The sequence below is a fragment of the Anopheles coustani genome, chromosome 2, assembly GCF_943734705.1.
Source record: "Anopheles coustani chromosome 2, idAnoCousDA_361_x.2, whole genome shotgun sequence".
NCBI classification, from domain to species: Eukaryota; Metazoa; Arthropoda; class Insecta; order Diptera; family Culicidae; genus Anopheles; species Anopheles coustani.
Window position 1 is genome coordinate 89,556,736 of NC_071289.1, and position 17,949 is coordinate 89,574,684.

The 17,949-nt window shown below is 46.6% G+C and overlaps 3 protein-coding genes across 3 annotated transcripts in view; 2 read left to right on the forward strand and 1 right to left on the reverse strand.

Moving 5' to 3' along the window:
- Positions 1 to 9,340: 9,340 nt before the first annotated feature.
- Positions 9,341 to 12,518, forward strand: LOC131265289 (solute carrier organic anion transporter family member 74D-like). The gene is made up of 7 exons (XM_058267550.1): positions 9,341 to 9,636; positions 9,719 to 10,119; positions 10,186 to 11,029; positions 11,255 to 11,396; positions 11,651 to 11,761; positions 11,845 to 12,164; positions 12,244 to 12,518. Exons 1-7 carry the CDS (start codon positions 9,341 to 9,343, stop codon positions 12,410 to 12,412), a joined length of 2,283 nt encoding a protein of 760 aa, XP_058123533.1. The 3' UTR covers positions 12,413 to 12,518.
- A 1,068-nt stretch (positions 12,519 to 13,586) lies between these two features.
- Positions 13,587 to 16,602, forward strand: LOC131265291 (solute carrier organic anion transporter family member 74D-like). The gene is made up of 6 exons (XM_058267551.1): positions 13,587 to 14,448; positions 14,891 to 15,200; positions 15,280 to 15,477; positions 15,542 to 15,683; positions 15,752 to 15,945; positions 16,212 to 16,602. Exons 1-6 carry the CDS (start codon positions 13,587 to 13,589, stop codon positions 16,600 to 16,602), a joined length of 2,097 nt encoding a protein of 698 aa, XP_058123534.1.
- Positions 16,603 to 17,084: 482 nt separating this feature from the next.
- Positions 17,085 to 17,949, reverse strand: part of LOC131261841 (semaphorin-2A-like) — a 71,330-nt gene continuing 70,465 nt past the window's right edge. Inside the window, exons 15-16 of the mRNA XM_058263682.1 lie at positions 17,822 to 17,922; positions 17,085 to 17,746 (exon numbers count right to left, since the gene is read on the reverse strand). The gene's annotated coding sequence lies outside the window, so the exon portion shown is untranslated. The remainder of the gene's footprint in view (positions 17,747 to 17,821; positions 17,923 to 17,949) is intronic.

Sequence of the window (17,949 nt, forward strand, 5' to 3'; positions counted from 1 at the left end):
GCTCTTGATGATGTCCTTGGTGGGATTAGGTGAAACGTCACCAAATCACAGCTCACCGACGTTCCGAGGAGGCATCGTTGGTTCATATCGAAAGAAAAACTGGATTATGGACAACGAATTCGACGAATGGTTGCCGAGTATGCAAATAATAGAAGTAAGTAATAATAATTCCCAGAACCAGCAGTTCCGACTTAGTTAAGACGCTGCCACAGCGATTCAACAGTGATGGATGTCACTTTCTTTTGGGTGGGTGTAAGTTAATTATGAGTTTCAATCAAATTTCAACCCCGAAAGGCGTTGGCGTCACTTCAAAGGGAAGCTGGGCGAAAAAAGGGGTTAACTTAATTTAGCCTGCTAATGCGCCCTCCCGTTTTGCTTTGGTCGTTGGCGGAGCGTCGCTTTTCGGGGTTTCCAATAGGTAGCATAAGCAGGTCTTTTAGAAAAGGTATATTTTGTTATGAAGACATTCTTACCAAAATTGAACGATGAGAACCGAGTAGAAAAGAAATCCTCGTCCTAAGTTTACTTTAAGAGCTCTCCTTAGATGCATTTTAATCATCTCTAGAAGAAACCATCCACCGCAGTTGAGAGAGAAAAACTTGCTATCACTCTTCTGACATTGTCATTGTTCAACTTTGCAGAGGATAAAACAGTTCGCTTTGTTTCGTTTGTTTCTCCCCGTTCAAAGCGAGAATCGAAAGCATCTTAGCGTCATTAAAATGAACCAACGTCTTAAAAAGGAAACGGTACTGGATCCGGAAATGTGCTTCTGTAAGAAAATGCGTTTCATTTGTTTTTCACTCGACAATGCCAAATGCATTTTCCATCAGCATTCATACGCCGTCGCATTTTCATGGATTAAAAGTTAATAGTTTTTCTTCCATTTGTTTTGATGTGGCTGACTTTGTCTTTTGCATTACAATTTTATCCAAACACAGCAACAAAAGCAACATAAAACATGAAGATGTAGATTCAAACAAGAAAAAATTTACTTTACATCTACTTTCGAAAAAAAGAACTATTGGAATCCGTAGTTTGCAAAATAGAAAAGTCTGCAAAACGTAATAAGTTTTCTGAGTAATTAGAATAGTATGAAATGGATTGAGAGTTAAAAAACAATGATGTTAGATATGACGCTCCAGATTCAACATAAAAGGGTAGAAACTGTTGTTTTTTCAAGTGAAATGTTGGGCTTCATTATATTTGAGTGAATCGACAACGTTTCAAAATAAAGTTTGGAACTGGGGTAAATTTTGAACTTTTCATTTGAAATTTAAAATATTTCGTTCGTACATTTTCTTAATGTGGTTTTTTGTTTAATCGTTGATGCTTTTCAGTATGGCTGAAAACTAATTTTTATTTACAAAAGTTTTATTATTTTTATACTCTTCCTATATTCATCATACCACAAGTCATGCATTACTTCGTGGGAGTTAAACACCATTGCTATGAACTCTGCGTTCTTTACGATCGAAATTTTGTGCTACCCACCAATTTTCCCTCTTCGCGGTGATTAAACCGGATGGCAGCTTAAGTGAATTTAGTTTGGCGAGTATTTTCCAGATGAGTAACTGAAAATAAAATTCCCGCACGGAAAACCAGAATGACCTGATTCAATAGCGGAAAACGGGTTAAGCTGGACAACTTCTTACTGTTTCCTTAAAACGTATTTATTGTGTGGCTGGATTCCTCCCGCGAGAAAGACTCGCGATAGTAATGAGGATGAAGATGTTTTCCCCCGTTCGCCAGGCATCCGGTGGTGCGGTGCGTCCGGTTGTCGGCTAGCCGTAGCGCGTCCCGGAAGAAGACCCAACCGTGACGGGAGTGATATCCTTTCGCGCTCAATTACAAACGCAAAATGCGTGTAAGTCGCCGTCGCTGTTGGCGCATGTTTTCCATCCCCAGCTTGGTTCGATTGGCCGTAACCCCCCCCGTCGGTGCAACCCTGCTGGTCCCCTGGCAATCAAGGAAGACACATTTCTTTTATTCGTCCTTGTTCCTCGTAAATTGACTCGGTCGTCCTCGGTCACGTCGCTTGGCCACTCTAATGGGGGAGCTGTTGGCTGCGGGAAAACTCTCACACCAGCGTAATAATGCAGGACGCACGATGAGCGAAGGAGATAAATAAAATGGGATTAATTTATAATTAAATGATGATAATTTCCGCGCACAACCACTGCAATCTGGCGGGTGGAAGATTTCACCGAAGCCGTTCTTTTCTGTCGCCCTAAAAGGGTGACCTCGATAACCGGGAAGGGGTTTTTACCGATATCCCACTTAGTGCCGTCAACCAGTCGGAGCCGAATTCGATTCGGTGAGGACTTACTTGGTCTTCAGAGCGCCGAACGGGCTCTTGGTCCTTGTAATAACCCGGTAAGAAAGTGGTTGTGGCGGACGGCATTGTATTAGCAACGCAGATGATTTCGACAGTCGCGGTTCTCATGGCAGGCTTAAGGGGTTATTAAGACGTAAGACGATGGTTTTACGGTTTCCAAACTCTTCTGTTGGCAGATTTGGAGAAGGGAAACTTTGTGCTCTGAACGGAAAGTTTAGCCAACTATTGTTAAACACGAAACTAGTGTTAAGATAACCTGGTTATGCTTGAGGCGTCATACATAATCCAATCGCTACTTTAAATTGCAAATTGTTTTACCACAGTTTGAATATATTTTTATCTCACTAGTTGCTCGTTCAATGTTCCACATTCTAAAATTTATCGTGTTTTGAACACTATTTTCTATAATTGAAACCGCCGTAGAGGCATTTTTCCGTATCCTTATCATTTTAAAGCTTTCAGTGTAATTTTCAGCTGGTATTTTATGTTGGTATTTCATTTTAACCTGCATACCTTTTTGTTTCAGCGAGCGAGCTTGAACTTTTCAGCTATCTGATGTTGATGGAATAACTGTAACCAAAGGGGTTCATTTCGCCTGTGAAACATTCCGTTTCCTTCCTCATCCACTTGTCTCTTCTCCTCTCTTGTCGTGGTGCAAATGAGGCAAATCATAACCGGGCACAAACCCGGTACCGCTTTCCAGCTCTGCCGAACTCATCCCGTTTTCTTCGGTTTTCCGTTCAATTAAATTTCGCTTAAAAACGCATTCGCCGTCTGCCGAACCGAATCGAAAGTGTGTAAATTTCGGTTCGAATCTTTTCCCATCCGTGGGCGGAATGTGGTTTTGTCTGTTTTTTTTTTCTTCTTTATTTACAACTTCTTTGGTGGTGTTCGATTCGATGGTTTCGATGTTAATTCCCTCCGATATTGTTGCTTTTCCCGCTCGGTTCATCGAGTTCGAATGTCTCAATGACCCACGGAGGCCTTGCCATGGTGGAGGGGCTTTATGTCCTTCTTGTACACCAGTGGAGATTTTCATTCTTTTTTTTTCGATCGCTCCTCCTTCTTCCCCTTCGTAATGAACAGTAGCAACATTTCCATATTGCCACAACGCCATCCAAGTTTCCCCCCGCGGTGCTAAGGATCTCTCGAAACGCATTACTGGGGTTATTTATGATGCTCGCTAGATGAGATCGAACTTTTCGAAAGAACGTATCGGAGAATGGTCCTGTCTTGTGCTGGTTGAATCATTTTTCTTTCGATGTGAAGCGATAGAAGGTTGGAGAGCAAGAACCCAAAGAAAAAAGTATCCTTCAAGCGTTCGAAAATGGAAATCGTTTTCCAAATAACAACCAGCTCGAGCTGCCAGTTAACCCAGGATCTTGGAAAAAATATGCTAATAATAGACATAAACACAGCCACACCCGAAATCAGACCGAATGCGTCCATTGATAAGGTAGCGAAAAAAACGAAAGAACTCTCACACCCGTGCGTGCGTCTGGGAAAGCGTGGAAGCACGCAAATAAAATAGAAAATTGTCCTAGCTAAGCGGGCGTGAGGAAAAGCGGCACGATTTTCCCAATTAACCGCAAACAAACACATGGGAGCACTTCAAATCAACACCCTCCGGCATCGGTTCGGTCGGAAAAGCGGTTCGGTAGGTGTGGAAAAGCGTATAAACGACGCCTCCCCCCAGCCCGTTCTTCCGCTCTGGCCATCGGAGCATACGGAAGCCCGACACTTCGCGCGGTTCGGTGCGGTTTTGCTAAGGAGCTCAGCCCTCGGGACGAAACCGACTTGTTTCCACGGGAGCGAGGAAGAACAGACGATACAATTTCGAGACGATATGTTTACAATTTATTCACATCCCTCCACGTGCAAGTCCCCGCCGGAGGGAAAAGATTTCCCACACCCACGCAGAACATGGAACGGGAACAACAACGCACCGAACGTGCTCGGTTGGGTGAAACGCAACGCCTGCTGAGTGCCGCCTCACTCAATCGGTTACGGTTCGTTGTCGAATGCGTTGATGTCGAATGTGATTTGATTGCGGTTGATGAGCAAGTCGTGTGAACAAAAAACCCCCGGTCCGATTTTGCAAACCCCCCTCGAGGGACCTTTCTGTTCCTCGGGTGCGTTGAGTGAGAAAAGGAGTTCTGGTTCCCGGTCTGTGAATGGAGGCAGATGCCGGTGCAGGAAAACTCGGTTACCAGTCGAGCTGTAGGACAAACAATGTCGCATTCTGGGTGGCCGTATGCATGAATGGGTAAATCACGTGTAGGGGTGTTTTCTTTTAGCCCGAGAACTTGGGAAATACTTGGTTACATTCCCATACATAATTGTTTCTTTAAAGTAAAAGCAGTATTTTTGATGAAACATTTTCACGAGAACATTTAATGCTAGTGGAAAATGAATATTTTTAAAACGCTTTGACGACATCAATGGCCGTTAAATCTTTCGACAAGGCTTTTCCCAACGTTCCGCTCATCCTTCCTATTGAACTCGAAACCCGAGCATCATCGACCTGCATGCGAAGAGGCAAATATTTCCCAACTCCGGAAACGATGAATACCACAAAAGCGTGACTTGTGCCATTTGTTTACGCGCCTCTTATCTCGACTCGGAATTTCGGTTCGGTTTTTCCTGGTAGACGATTCCGTTTTTTTAGTATTGCGTGTCATTTCCTTTCTCGCTGCTCGGAAGGGAATTTGTTATATGAAAAAGAATCGGAACATCGGAAAATCTCCCAATTATCTCACCGGCACGTCAGTCAGCAACCGCGAAAACCTTTTCCAATCGGATGCAAGCTCGGAAGGGAGAGCGAAAAGGAAAAAAAGAAATCAGACGATTGCGAGATAAAATCGCGTCTCGGCGAAGGGCTGGCGCAAATGGACGGGGACATCATAAAACGGGAGTTGGGAAGAAGATGTTTCCGATTTCGGAACACATTTAAAAAAAAAAACGAGAATGCTTTTCCCGCTAACAACGGGTGGGGTCGCAAGTTTCGCATTAAAACATAAAAAGAAAAGGAATTATTTCTTCATGCTCGATCGGTTTTCTTTAATTCAATATTTGCTTTTCGCGGCAAGCGTTCCCGGTGAAGCGGTAACAACGTCGCGAGTTTCAAAAGAAATTTTATTCCTAAGCTGAGGTTTTGGCTCGTGAAGCAAATGAATGGAAAAAGGCGAGCAAAAAATGCTTTCCGACATTAAGCCCGATGATGGAGGATGTCTTACTTTTTTCGGTGTTATCTATTTCCGTTTGACAGAGTTTCGGAATGGCAGTTCCGAAAATCAATCCTTGACAGAAAACTTTGCGCTGTCTATGTTTCTAAATAAAAAAAGAAAATCTTTGAACCGCTCCTTTCATCACTCTATTCCCGCCGGAAACGGCTAAGACTAATACAATGTAAACAAAACGTACGTATCCTACATCAGGCTTCTGTGTCGTTGGGCGAGCTCCACATTGCATACCATTTAGGCGTACAGTTCGGGTCTTCCTAGTAAAGCTTCTTCTTTTTTATTTTCCTTCCATCAATTTGCTAAACAAACAATTAACCAACTTCAAAAACCCAAAAATGGAGCAACGGTTTATTTTTTGACCATTTTCCCAAACATCCGCTCCGGGACTTTTGGTTGACTTCCTGCCAAATTTTTCCCCGGCCTGTTTTTCGATCACCGTAACATTCGCATCGTGGAGCTGCACACGGAAAATCCATTTATCCTTATTAATTAGTTTAGAAAATCATCCTCCACCTATGAACTCTTTTTTGCGGCGGGGAAAATTTTGGGTTTCCCTTCCGTGGCCAAACGGTTGTGATTGGAGTTTTCGCAGTTGCAAAAAAGTGACCGCTCACACGTTGCTCTTCCTGCGGCGAAAACTTTCGGCAAAAGTTGGCCCGTGTTTTCCCGGGCCAGTTCCCCGGAAGGGTGTGTGTGTGTGTTTGTTCTGGTTTCCCACCCTCGACCGGTTTCGAGAGGGTTTTGCGCTTTTCCGCCCTGGCGGACGTAGGAAACAAAGTTATTCCCATAACAAGTGGTTGCCTTGCACCGCGTTTCCCCACTTTTCCGCCTTTCTTTCTCCTGCCCCGGCGGATGTCACATGCCCGCGAAGGGATGAGAACATTCGATGATCCTTTCGCAATCGGAAGTGTGTAGGGTGTGTATTTGCTGGAAGTCCGGAGAATGAACCGACGGCATCGGATTGATTCCTTCGCTCGCTCGCGTGTGTCGCTTAGGGTGAGTTGTTTGGAAAAATCCCTTCCAATGGCAGGGGTTGCGATTTTTTATGTACATTCCCCTCGTTTAGCGAGAAGAGGGCGGTTTTGTCAATTTTCAATCCAACCCAACACGCACCAGGCAACCGTTTATCGTGGGTGTAGGTCTGTTTTCCCGAGATTCGCTATTTTATTGATTCCAATTAGGGGCATAAGGCTAATGATGTTTTTATCCCGAAGCGGTCCCGCGGCGATAATAGCCGCTGAGCCGGTTGTTTTCAATATTCGGTATTGATTTCGATCGATTCCGGCGAAAGGGCGAATTACTGCTAATCGATTGATGGGAGGGTGCACGCTTTTCTTTTTTTTTCGTGGAGCGTCATATGAACGGAGAGTGTATAGCAGTATCAGAGGCTTAAGGTTTGTTTAGTTTATTTTGGAGGAACAGATTATTGTGCAGTGATTAAGGCAAGCAACAAGTGATCATCATTATCGTAACTGAAGAACACAAATGTATTACTTGAATAAATTGCATACATTGTAACTACCAAACCAATTAAACAAAAGAATAATCCAAAGTTCTTGCTATACCTAAGTTGTCTGTTGTTATGAACTTCTAAACTATAGTAATATTAAAAATAAGTTATTTGGGAGGCTAAGTCTTTGCTTGGCCTGCAAAAACCATCGGTTTAACAAATGTAACAAACAAAATTTATTAAAACAGATTGTACTAAAAAAGTGTGCTAAAACCGCTTGGTACTCAACGTGTTAAATGAAATGAGACTTAAATAAACGGTTCGTACATTCGATAGTTAGCTTATGACAGTATCTCATGTTTACAACTCCGTTCCCTGAAGAGATAATAAACCAGTCCCTGTTACGTAAAGCACGTTTGCCAAAAGTAGTCACCGTTCATCTTCCTTTCCCCCCCGAACCTCGCGCACGGATCATTTACCGTTCCTTCCCCCGTGCGATCTGTCGCCGAAGAAACTCGTGGCAGACGGTGCCGAGAATTCCACCAAAACTAACGCACCACCGGTACTTTTAAATTGATTTTGATTGAATTAGAGACAGAACGATACACTACATCTTCGCGCGTCCCTCCGGGCCGCAACCGTCAACACCGTGCTACGGCGCGTTCGGATAATCGGCGCACGGATTACGCCAAGTCGGGTCAACGGCGGCGGCCAAAGAAGGCACCGCATTCGCAAACTGTGGGTCGGCCGGAGCGAAAGGTAGACAAATGTCCGTCAGTGTCGTGTTCCATCCGTTGTAAGCCGTTCCGGACGATTCCAGCTGCAGGTGGTGAAGGTGAAGGTTGTGGGTGGAGTAGGCAAACGAGGTTGTGTGTGGGTGTGTGTTGGGGGAGTGGGAAAAGCTAAGGCTGTTTACACAGGTGTATTTCAGGCCAGGTGGTTCAGAGAACGAGACTGAAGTGAAAACAAGTACGGTCAAGTAAATTCCTCTCGCCCTCGTACAAAACCGGAAAGATCAACGTCCACGGAAGTCAGATTCTGCTGAAAACAACTGACCACATATTTCGTCACATTGCGTCAGTGTTACTTCGCGAAAAATCGCTCCTCAGGAACAATGGACGGAGGAACCGCGTTCTACTCACAAACACGTTCGTTTTCCGACCGTCCGCGAGGGGTTTAGCGTGATTTACGGTGAAACGCCAGCGCCATGACGGTGCTCGCGTGTTTGTGACCAAGATACATCTGGTGAGCGGGCGATCGGATGATGACACCGATGGAGAAGATAACAAAACCCACACTTATCAGATCAGCGCTGGCCTCGGGCCCGATCGTGCTGTAGTGAAGGTATGGTCGAATCTGCTCTAAGACGACCTGTCTGGATCTCAAGAAGCTTCTGTTATGATGGTTGGTGTATAAGGATCTTTTGTGGCGTGGACCAGTTTTAGATCGTTGTGTCAATTTGGACGGATCGCGCGGTCTACATATTTAAATTGCTTCAATTTCGGTGAACACTAGCTCAAGTGGGTGGCCCTCTGCTTCTCTTTCATGCTTTGATGTGTTCAACTTGTAAAATTTTCCACTTTCGATAGATATAATCCTGGGTGGACTGATGACTTGCTTGAATTTTCACGCAAGGTCCGATTTTTTCCTCCTTTGTGAACTTCCCACACCTTCTTCGGCGAGCTTATCTCATTGGCAAAGAGCGCAGCATATATCACTCTTAATCCACTCCTCGGAACACCACACGGCTGTGCGCGGTCGCAGGCCCATCATGGAGGGGTTAATCTCTGTTCAAACTCCCATTTGCCTCCCTTTATGCCCGCTTATCAGCGGTACATAGACTCCCTTTGCAGGGCGAAGGCTTAGCTCGCTGGCGCCTTATCATCCATATATCATCGATGGTACGTTGTTTGCCGGCATCCACCGGAATCGTCCAACCGTCTAGCCGGGCACAGCAAGATGGGAGCTGTCAGGAGTCTGCCCGAGGATGCATCTGTGAGTCGTGTCTGAGCTGAGCGATTAACACGGGCCGGGAGATTTCCGGCAGTGAGCCACGGTGCTGTAAGACAAAACCCTCCGACTGCGCTCTGAACGCCAGCAGAAGTCCGGCGGAATCGATGCTGGACAGTTCGGAACAGTGCATCGGAACTTTGAGTGTGCCTCTAGTTGTGTCTATGTTCTATTCTGGAGTTCATCTTGCAGGTTACAGTGATCGTGATGTAAAAGAATTGAAAGAAGTTATTGTTTCGTGAAGTGTTACAGTGTGTGACGTTTAACGTTTTCTGAAGAGCCCAGAGAACAGAGTGTGTCAAAATGACCCCCGAAAATGAAATGCCCCAGGGTGGGAACCTCCGGGAAAAGCACGGTGAAGTGGAAGCTGAAGAACAAAACCGCGCCCATGATCATCCGGATCATGTAACCGATCACAATGCGGCTAGTGAACGCAAAGGAAGTTACACAGTGTACAACAATGGGAAAAAGGCGGAAGCGGAACCGGAGGAGATGGCAAAGATGTTACCGGAGGACGTGGAAGAGATGTTCCGCGATATGCCACAGACAAAGGATACAACCTGTGGTTTGTGGATTTTCAAAGGTCCGCTTTTGCAGAGGTGAATATCTTATGCCATAGGACCGAACCTCAGTTCGCGTGAAAGTGCCAGTGCAACTCTCTTTTGACCTTCTCGTTTCTAGATTCGCCAACAAGAAAGTGTACGTGTTCATGTATGGCGTCGTGGGGTGCATTTTCTCCGCGACCTACGCGTACTTCAACGGTACGATCACGACGCTCGAGAAGCGCTACAAGATCCCGAGTAAGAACACCGGTATCATCTCGGTGGGGAACGACATCAGTGCGCTGCTGCTTTCGGCCATCCTGAGTTATTACGCCGGTAAGGGCCACCGGCCGCGCTGGATCGCGGTGGGTTTGCTCATGATCACGGCATTCTGCTGGTTGACGGCGCTACCCCATCTGCTGTATGGTCCCGGTGAGGCTGCGTTATCGTTGACCACCGAATATGGTGCAACGTATGACGCCAATCAAACGATGGAGGTCCTCGAGGCACAGAAGGCTAAGACTCTTTGTCGGACGAATGGTAAGCATCGGTTTATCCAATGTGCCGTGATCAGCTGATCGAGTGCGTCGGTCTTCTTTCCCTTAGCGACTCGTGGTGCCGAGTGTGAGAAGGAAGAGGGCAACCTGGCCCCACAGATCGTGCTGTTTTTGGCGCAGTTTATCTCCGGCATCGGTAGCTCGCTGTACTACACCCTTGGCGTGTCGTACATGGACGACAATATCAAGAAATCGAAAACGCCCGCCCTGGTGAGCGTGTCCTACTTCCTGCGAATGCTTGGTCCGGCCATCGGGTACGCGCTGGCATCCTACTTCCTCAAGCTCTACATCTCGCCGTCGATGACGCCGACCATCTCCAAAAAGGACCCGCGCTGGCTCGGTGCCTGGTGGATGGGATGGCTGATACTCGGGTTCGTGCTCGCCTTCTTTGCCATCTTTATGGCCATGTTCCCGAAGCAGCTGCCCCGAGCGGCCGCCCGGAAGCGCATCGCGGATGAGAAGCGCAAGCTCGGCATGAAGCTGAGCGCGGACTCGAGTCACCGTGAGGACGAGCTGCCCGCCTCTTTCAAGGACATGATGAAAACGTTCAAGCGCCTACTGCGCAACAAGATCCTGATGCTGAACAACATCGCCTCGGTGTTTTACTTCTTCGGCTACATGCCGTACTGGATCTTCACACCGAAGTACATCGAGACGCAGTACAAGCAGTCGGCGTCCACCTCCAGCCTGGTGACCGGAACCGTGGCCCTGGTGTTCTCCGCCGTCGGTGTCCTCCTGTCCGGGCTGGTCATCTCGAAGTTCAAACCTAGGGCACGCTACATGGCCGCTTGGAACGTGATCGTCGGTGTACTCTCGGTGATGGGCATGATCGCCTACGCCTTCCTCGGTTGTTCGGCCAGCGAGGACTCGGTCATTGTGAACATTCCATCGCAGTAAGTATTCCGGACAATTTGTCCTAAATTTATTCTTACTTCACCGTGACTTGGCAGATGTCGTACGAAGGGGAGAAAAAGTTCTTTGGTGTGATAAGAAAGCAATGGCTTGATGCAACCAGCTTGGTCACTAATCCCTCTATCTTGGGAGTGGAAACTATAAACAAACGAGCCATTAAAATGAACCCATTCTTACCGGTTATCCCCTCTTCTGCTTCTTTCCAGAACTGACCTCACACCAACCTGCAACTCGGCCTGCCAGTGTGATTACGTCAAGTACTCCCCGATCTGTGGCGAAGACGGCAACACGTACATCTCGGCCTGCCACGCCGGCTGCCGGAGTCAAAGCCAGTACGGCGAGCTGAAAGTAAGTGTTGATGCTGACATTGACTGCAATCGGCCATCGGTCGGCGAGCGCATGCTGTTCGATCCGGATTCATCAGCCATCGGACTACGGTTTTCGATGATGGCTAGAGTCTGTATGGGTTGGTCCAGCTGGTCCAGCACCAACAGATAGAGTCTGCGCTGGGCGCGTTATCTTATCGGTTCTGCTCTCGTGTGTTGTTTGTCATGCCGCTAACGAACGCACTGCAATTTCTTTTTTCCTTTCCTCCCGCTCAGATCTACGGCGAGTGCTCGTGCATCTCTTCGGTGGCCAACTACACCAGCCCACTGTACAAACAGCTGCTTTCGGATGGTAATCGGACGAGCTGGTCGCGGGACGAGAGTTCGGTGGGTACTGATGATTGGTTGCGCTTCCGGGGTCTTCAATCTGATTCATGGAGTCATGGGAATGTTTCTATTTATCGACACAGTTCACCCTGGGAGGGTCTGCGATTGCCGGACCGTGTCCGCTGGACTGCTACAAGGAGTTCGTGACGTTCCTGATCGTCATGTGCTTCCTGAAGTTCTCCGGCGCGACCGGGCGGGCGAGCAACTTCCTCGTGTCCGTACGGTGCGTCGACGAACGGGATAAGGCCGTCTCGATGGGCTTCGGCATGATGGTACTGAGTCTGATGTCTTTCATCCCGAGCCCGATCTTCTTCGGTCTGGTACTGGACAAGACATGCTTGGTGTGGGGCAAGACTTGCTCCGGCAAAGGCAACTGTTGGCTGTACGACGGTGAAACGCTCAGGTGAGACACCCACCTCCCGATGATTGTAGACCACTAGCGGGAACATGACTCAACACAATTCCCTCGTTTTTTTTTGCAGGTATCTGCTGAATTTTATTGCGGCTGGCTTCGTAATCGTGGGTACCCTGTTCGATTGTGGCGTTTGGTATTATGTCAAGGATCTGAAAATCTTCGACGATGAGGTGAAAGACAAAGAGATAGAGTTCGCTGAGAAAGAGGAGGAAGCCGTCATGGATCGGCCAACGTAGAATCCGGAGCTAGTATCACAACTAGAATTGACCTCATATCCGTGGTTTTGTTATTCTTCTATTTGTTTTTGTAAATACATTCCATATAGTGCTGCAGCGCTACAAACCAAGCGAAATAAACAATGTTGTTTTGAATGTTTTTCTTTTTAAACTGCTTGGTGTTCAAGTAAAAGAGATTTCAAAAATATCACACTAAATTGCAAGAGACTAAAGCCATTCAACTAGTTGAAGTAAGACTAAATGTAATATGTATATCCGTATTACATGCAGTATCATAGATAGGCATTTGCATAATCCTTTATTAGAACATTTATCTATTTACATCTACTTTCTATGTTATGATTTCCGCATTTGAAGCAATTAATCGAGAATCTGTGATCAATTTTCCTTTGTCATCGACAATTTGGAAATCATGAATTTTCTTTTAACGACAAAGCAAAAAACCGATGCGGTCGTTGAATTTCAAAATCAACCAACATAGTGCAAACCAAGTCCGCTAGAGAGCCTTTGAGCCCAAGGTTACTAAAGCCACAGGGGTGGACAATTACAAACATCTTTGTCTTAAGCATCTTGGTAGGAAGTCAGCTACGCCACCTAGCGGGATAAATGATAAACTCTTGATTCAAATAACGGTTTCGCGATGAGGAATAACATAAAAGAACATAAAAGTATGATTTGTATGAAAACGCTTTTTTTTCATGTTTTATGATGTTTTACAATAATTATTCAAATGGAGAGATAATGATAATGTAGTTGCATCTTATATGAATACAATAGTTTTTCTTATTTGTCTGACTTTTTTAGCCATTCTGATTTTTATCTTTCCAATAGTTTTAAAATACAAATGGCAAGATTGAAGCTAGCTATTTCCTCTTTACTATCCACTTCATTGCTTCCTGAATTTCTTTGATGACATCAACCGTTCAACGAAAACATAGTCCAGCGTTCGGTCAACTCCAGCTTCACATTTATCAAGTTCTTACTGGTGGGAAGACCACCTTTATGGTCGTGTACAAATGCGTGCGAATCAACACCCATCTGCTGCTATCTCATGGTCATAAACGACCAGCAGCTTGCCTGATAACCGGGGCCACCGTTTAACTCTGCACGGTCTCCAACCGAGGCGCCGGATGCTGCCTCCGACCAGTTGACTCCGACGAATCGCGCGCGCAACATGAACGGCAGCCTGGCGAACGGACTGAACGAGGACCTGAATGCGCCCCCGAAGAAGATCGCCTTCGATCGCAGCGAGTCCGCGTACAGCGAGCGGGATGTGCAGTGCGGGTTCTGGGTGTTCCGGGGACCGCTCTGGCAACGGTTGGCCAGCAAGAAGCTGTTCGTGCTGCTGTTCGGAGTGATCGGGTGCGTCTTCCAGTCGACCACATCGTACTTCTACGGCACGCTGACGACGATCGAGAAGAGCATCCAGATCTCGTCCAAAACGGTGGGCTTCATCACAGCCGGCTCGGATCTGTCGTTCGTGCTGGCTTCACTCTTCCTGACCTACTATGCCTCCAACCGGCGCAAGCCTCTGTGGATCGCCATGGGTATCGTCAGCATGGCGCTGTCCTGTTTCGTCAACGCACTTCCGCACTTCCTGTTTGCGCCGGATCGCGACGAACTCGAGCAGACCCTCGGCAACTGGACGCAGAGGAAGGCCACCGACAACCTGTGCCGCGAGGACCGTACGCCACCCGATTGCTCGCTCGATCTGGCTAACATGAAGCCCCAGATGGTGCTGTTCTTCGCCAGCTTCCTCTCCGGGATTGGCATGTCACTGTACTTCACCCTCGGGCTTACCTACCTGGACGATAACGTGCGCAAGGAGAAGGTACCGTTCCTGTCCAGTTTGGCAGCCTTTGGGCGAAGGTTGGGTCCACTGGTTGGGTTTTCGCTGGCGTCGTTGTGCCTGCGATACTTCGTGTATCCTGGCGTTGATCCAGGCTACAGTTCGAGCGATCCCCGTTGGGTTGGAGCTTGGTGGATGGGTTGGCTGGTGCTCGGTTCCACTCTGCTCTTCATTTCCCCGTTCTTTGGTAAGTATTATGCTACTTGATTTTGGGATTAGTTTCGCTTCAACGTCATTGATGGTGAAAATAGATTCAAAAGTGCCTCGTCAGAGGATCTTCCTCGTTCTAGTGATGTATTTTAAACGAAGAGCTCGGTGGCAACGCATCGTATGTTTACCTGTCCAGAGATAACATGGTACACACGTTTTGCACTAACTCACCGTAAACGCAAGTGATAGCAACAGGCAGTTGAATTGTGTTTGTTCTAGTTGCAGCTCGGAGTAGTCACGCTGTACAATGCTGGTAGAGCATGCCGTTTATTGCATATTTTATTATTAAAACCAATGAAATTATTAAAATGTTGGCCAATCAAGAAGACTCTCGGACATTACCAAGTATTAGGAATGTGGAACTTATTTCAGTTTTAACGGGGTGCAGGATATTAATCCCAAACCGGTTTCCCCTACAGCCAGTTTCCCGAAGGTCCTTCCCCGAACGGCGGAAAGAGTTACCCTTTCACGCCAGGCAAGCCGAGCAAGTCAGGCCAACTCCACCGCCGGAAATGGCGGCCCGGACTACATGGTACCGGAGGAGGACGATCTCGACAAGAAGGTGTCCTTTAGCGACATGCTGGTGACGATACGCCGGCTGGTCACCAACAAGGCGTACGTGTTCAACAACTCCGCCAGCATCTTCTACTTTTTCGGCTACATGCCGTTCTTCCTCTTCCAGGCGAAGTACATCGAGATTCAGTACCGACTAACGCCATCGCAGGCAAAGTGAGTAATATCTGACGAACTCCTCAATGGTCTTTGGGGTAGACATTAATCCTCCGCTTCTATCGCCTTCATTCACCAGCATGGTCACGGGTTCGGTTTCGTTGGTATTTTCTGCCCTCGGGATCCTGATTGCCGGTTTCGTCATCCAGCGATTGCGGGTCACCTCGCGACAGCTGGCAGGCTGGAACGTCATTACGAGCATTCTATCGGCGGCGGGGATCGTCGGATATGCCTGGTTTGGATGTTCCGCCCTCAACAATGCTGATATCGTGGCGAAGTGAGTATGCTTGAAACGCACTCTACACTAACTTGCCTCTACATTGATTTGTTTATGTTCGCAGTTCGCAGAATGCTTCGTGCAGTTTGAACTGCAACTGTGACTTCGTGAAGTACGCTCCCATCTGTGGCAGTGATGGCCAGACTTACCTTTCGCCTTGCCATGCCGGTTGCCAGGATCAATTCAAAACAATCAATGGAACTATGGTAAGTTGTTAGTGTAGGTGAAGTTGGTTTCTGATTAGAAATTACAACTCGACATCGTCCGTTTTCAGATGTACTCTAATTGCTCATGCATTCCTGGACCGGTGGTGGATGGCGAGAACTTTACCTCATCCTTCGGTTTTGCCTCCCCCGGAAGCTGCCCTGTTGACTGCTGGAGTCCGTTCTACCTATTCTTGATCGTGATGTGTATAAATAAGTTCATCGGAGGAACCGAATCCGCCGCCAACTTCCTGATCGGGTTGAGGTAAGGTCTAAGGAGGCCAGGAGAGTCTAATTTCGAGTGTTAAGCTGGCTGTAGACGTCACATATTAATCTGTGCAGATCTTTGACGTCTACAGATTTCCTTTGTTCTCTCGTACCCATCGTCTGTCAAACATCCCTCCAGATATCCCGAATATCTCGAAGGATGTTGGAAAGAGCTAAGGAAAGGCTGTAGACGTCAAACATCTGTGCAGATTAATATGTAACGTCTACGGCTTGCTTTACGTTCAACCTTTTTTTCGTTCTCAGGTGTGTCGAACCACGCGATAAGGCAATCTCAATGGGTTTCTCGATGGCAATCAACACGCTGTTCTCATTCCTTCCGGCTCCGATCTTCTTCGGTGCGATTATCGACCGAACGTGCGTTCTTTGGGGCCGAACCTGTGCCAAACAGGGCAACTGCTGGCTGTACGACGGTGAAGCCCTGCGTGCATCCATGAACTATACCGCGGCGGTGTTCGTGCTGATCGGAACGTGCTTCGACATGGGCACGTGGTACTACTCAAAGAACTTCAAAATTTTCGACGATGCACCCGGAGACACGCCGTTGCCCGATGGTCCGCTGGTGGAGAAGGAGATGGTTGCATTGGTGAGCAAGGAAAAGGAACGACCGACGCAGTCCGATAGAAGAACGGAGTGATCTAGAAGGCGCGCTCTTTGCCAAAGGAACAACCACAAACATGGTGCGCTTACCAAAAACGGGTTTCTTAGCGTTTTCTTTTTAATTCTTGGTAAGACAATCTATTTATCTCATGCCTTATCATCAACCTACCGGTGCGGGCGGGTTTGTACACGACCCTTGGCTTTGGGCGTCGGGCGGAGATTTATGAACCATACGGTAGTTTAAATAGAAACGAATAAAGATAAACCGCGACCAGATGGAATAAACAGTTTCAATGACCTTCATGGCATAAGATGACTGTTGAAATTCGGAGGCAGGAAAAACTGCATGCAAACGAAATGCTTGTGAATCTCCGCTTTCGGCTGTGATATAGGGTTGAATGAAATCTTAGGAAATGTTACGAAATAGTTCACATCGTTCAGGTGTCAAGCGGTTGAATACTTTCTTTCGGTAACTTTTCTACGGTCTACATTGCTCATTTTGATTCGACCAATCTCTATCATTAATTTTATTATTATAGTTATATTAGTACACACGTTTTTTTCGGTTTAATTCATTCCCTTCGAAAGTTAGAAGAACGTAAAACCCAACCTCATCCTTACGGCGTTATTACAATATTATTCTTTTCGCCATTCGGCCGCTCCTAACGTCACATTCCGCATTCTTTGCATTCCAACATTATCAGGTCGACGAGACCCCAATTTGCCAATCATTGCCCACCTTTTTACGTTCGGCTATCTCTTTTTCGTTCTCTTTTTTTCGTTCGGGAACCAAAATTCATTCCATTGAGCACTTAAACACTAAAATATCACAGACTTAGCGAAATTTGTTTCGATCGATCGTCGTTATTTCGTTTCGTTTTTCGTTTACTCTTTGCTTCATTTGTATTTGTTAATGATTTGATTTTGTCGGTAAAAAAGATCGGACGCAGTCGTTTTTAGCGGGTGGATTTAGAAGCCTCAGATGTGGCGTATGGATTGTGTGAATATAAAGAATGAGCGTTCATTTCTCTACGAGTGACTCTGTCAGGGATTCGTGGTTGCGGTCCCTGTTTTTTTTGTGTCTCTGGTGATCGTGTGTAGAACGATAGTTAGCGTTCTGCCTGAACGGTTCGCGGGGCGATGGAAGGAAGATGTAGAAATCATTTGTTTATGACACTCGTCTAAAAGGAAAAGATGAAAACAATGTTAGTGTTATAGTTTAGTTTAGTAAATCAATTTTGTTATCGATAACTTACACTTCATGGGATCGTGAAGGTCGATCCCTTTCGTTCGTTGCTCCTTGACAGTCTACCGATCGAGGATTGCTTAAAACTGAGCCATTTACTTCTACACGATTCTGTGAAAATGACAAATTAGACATTTT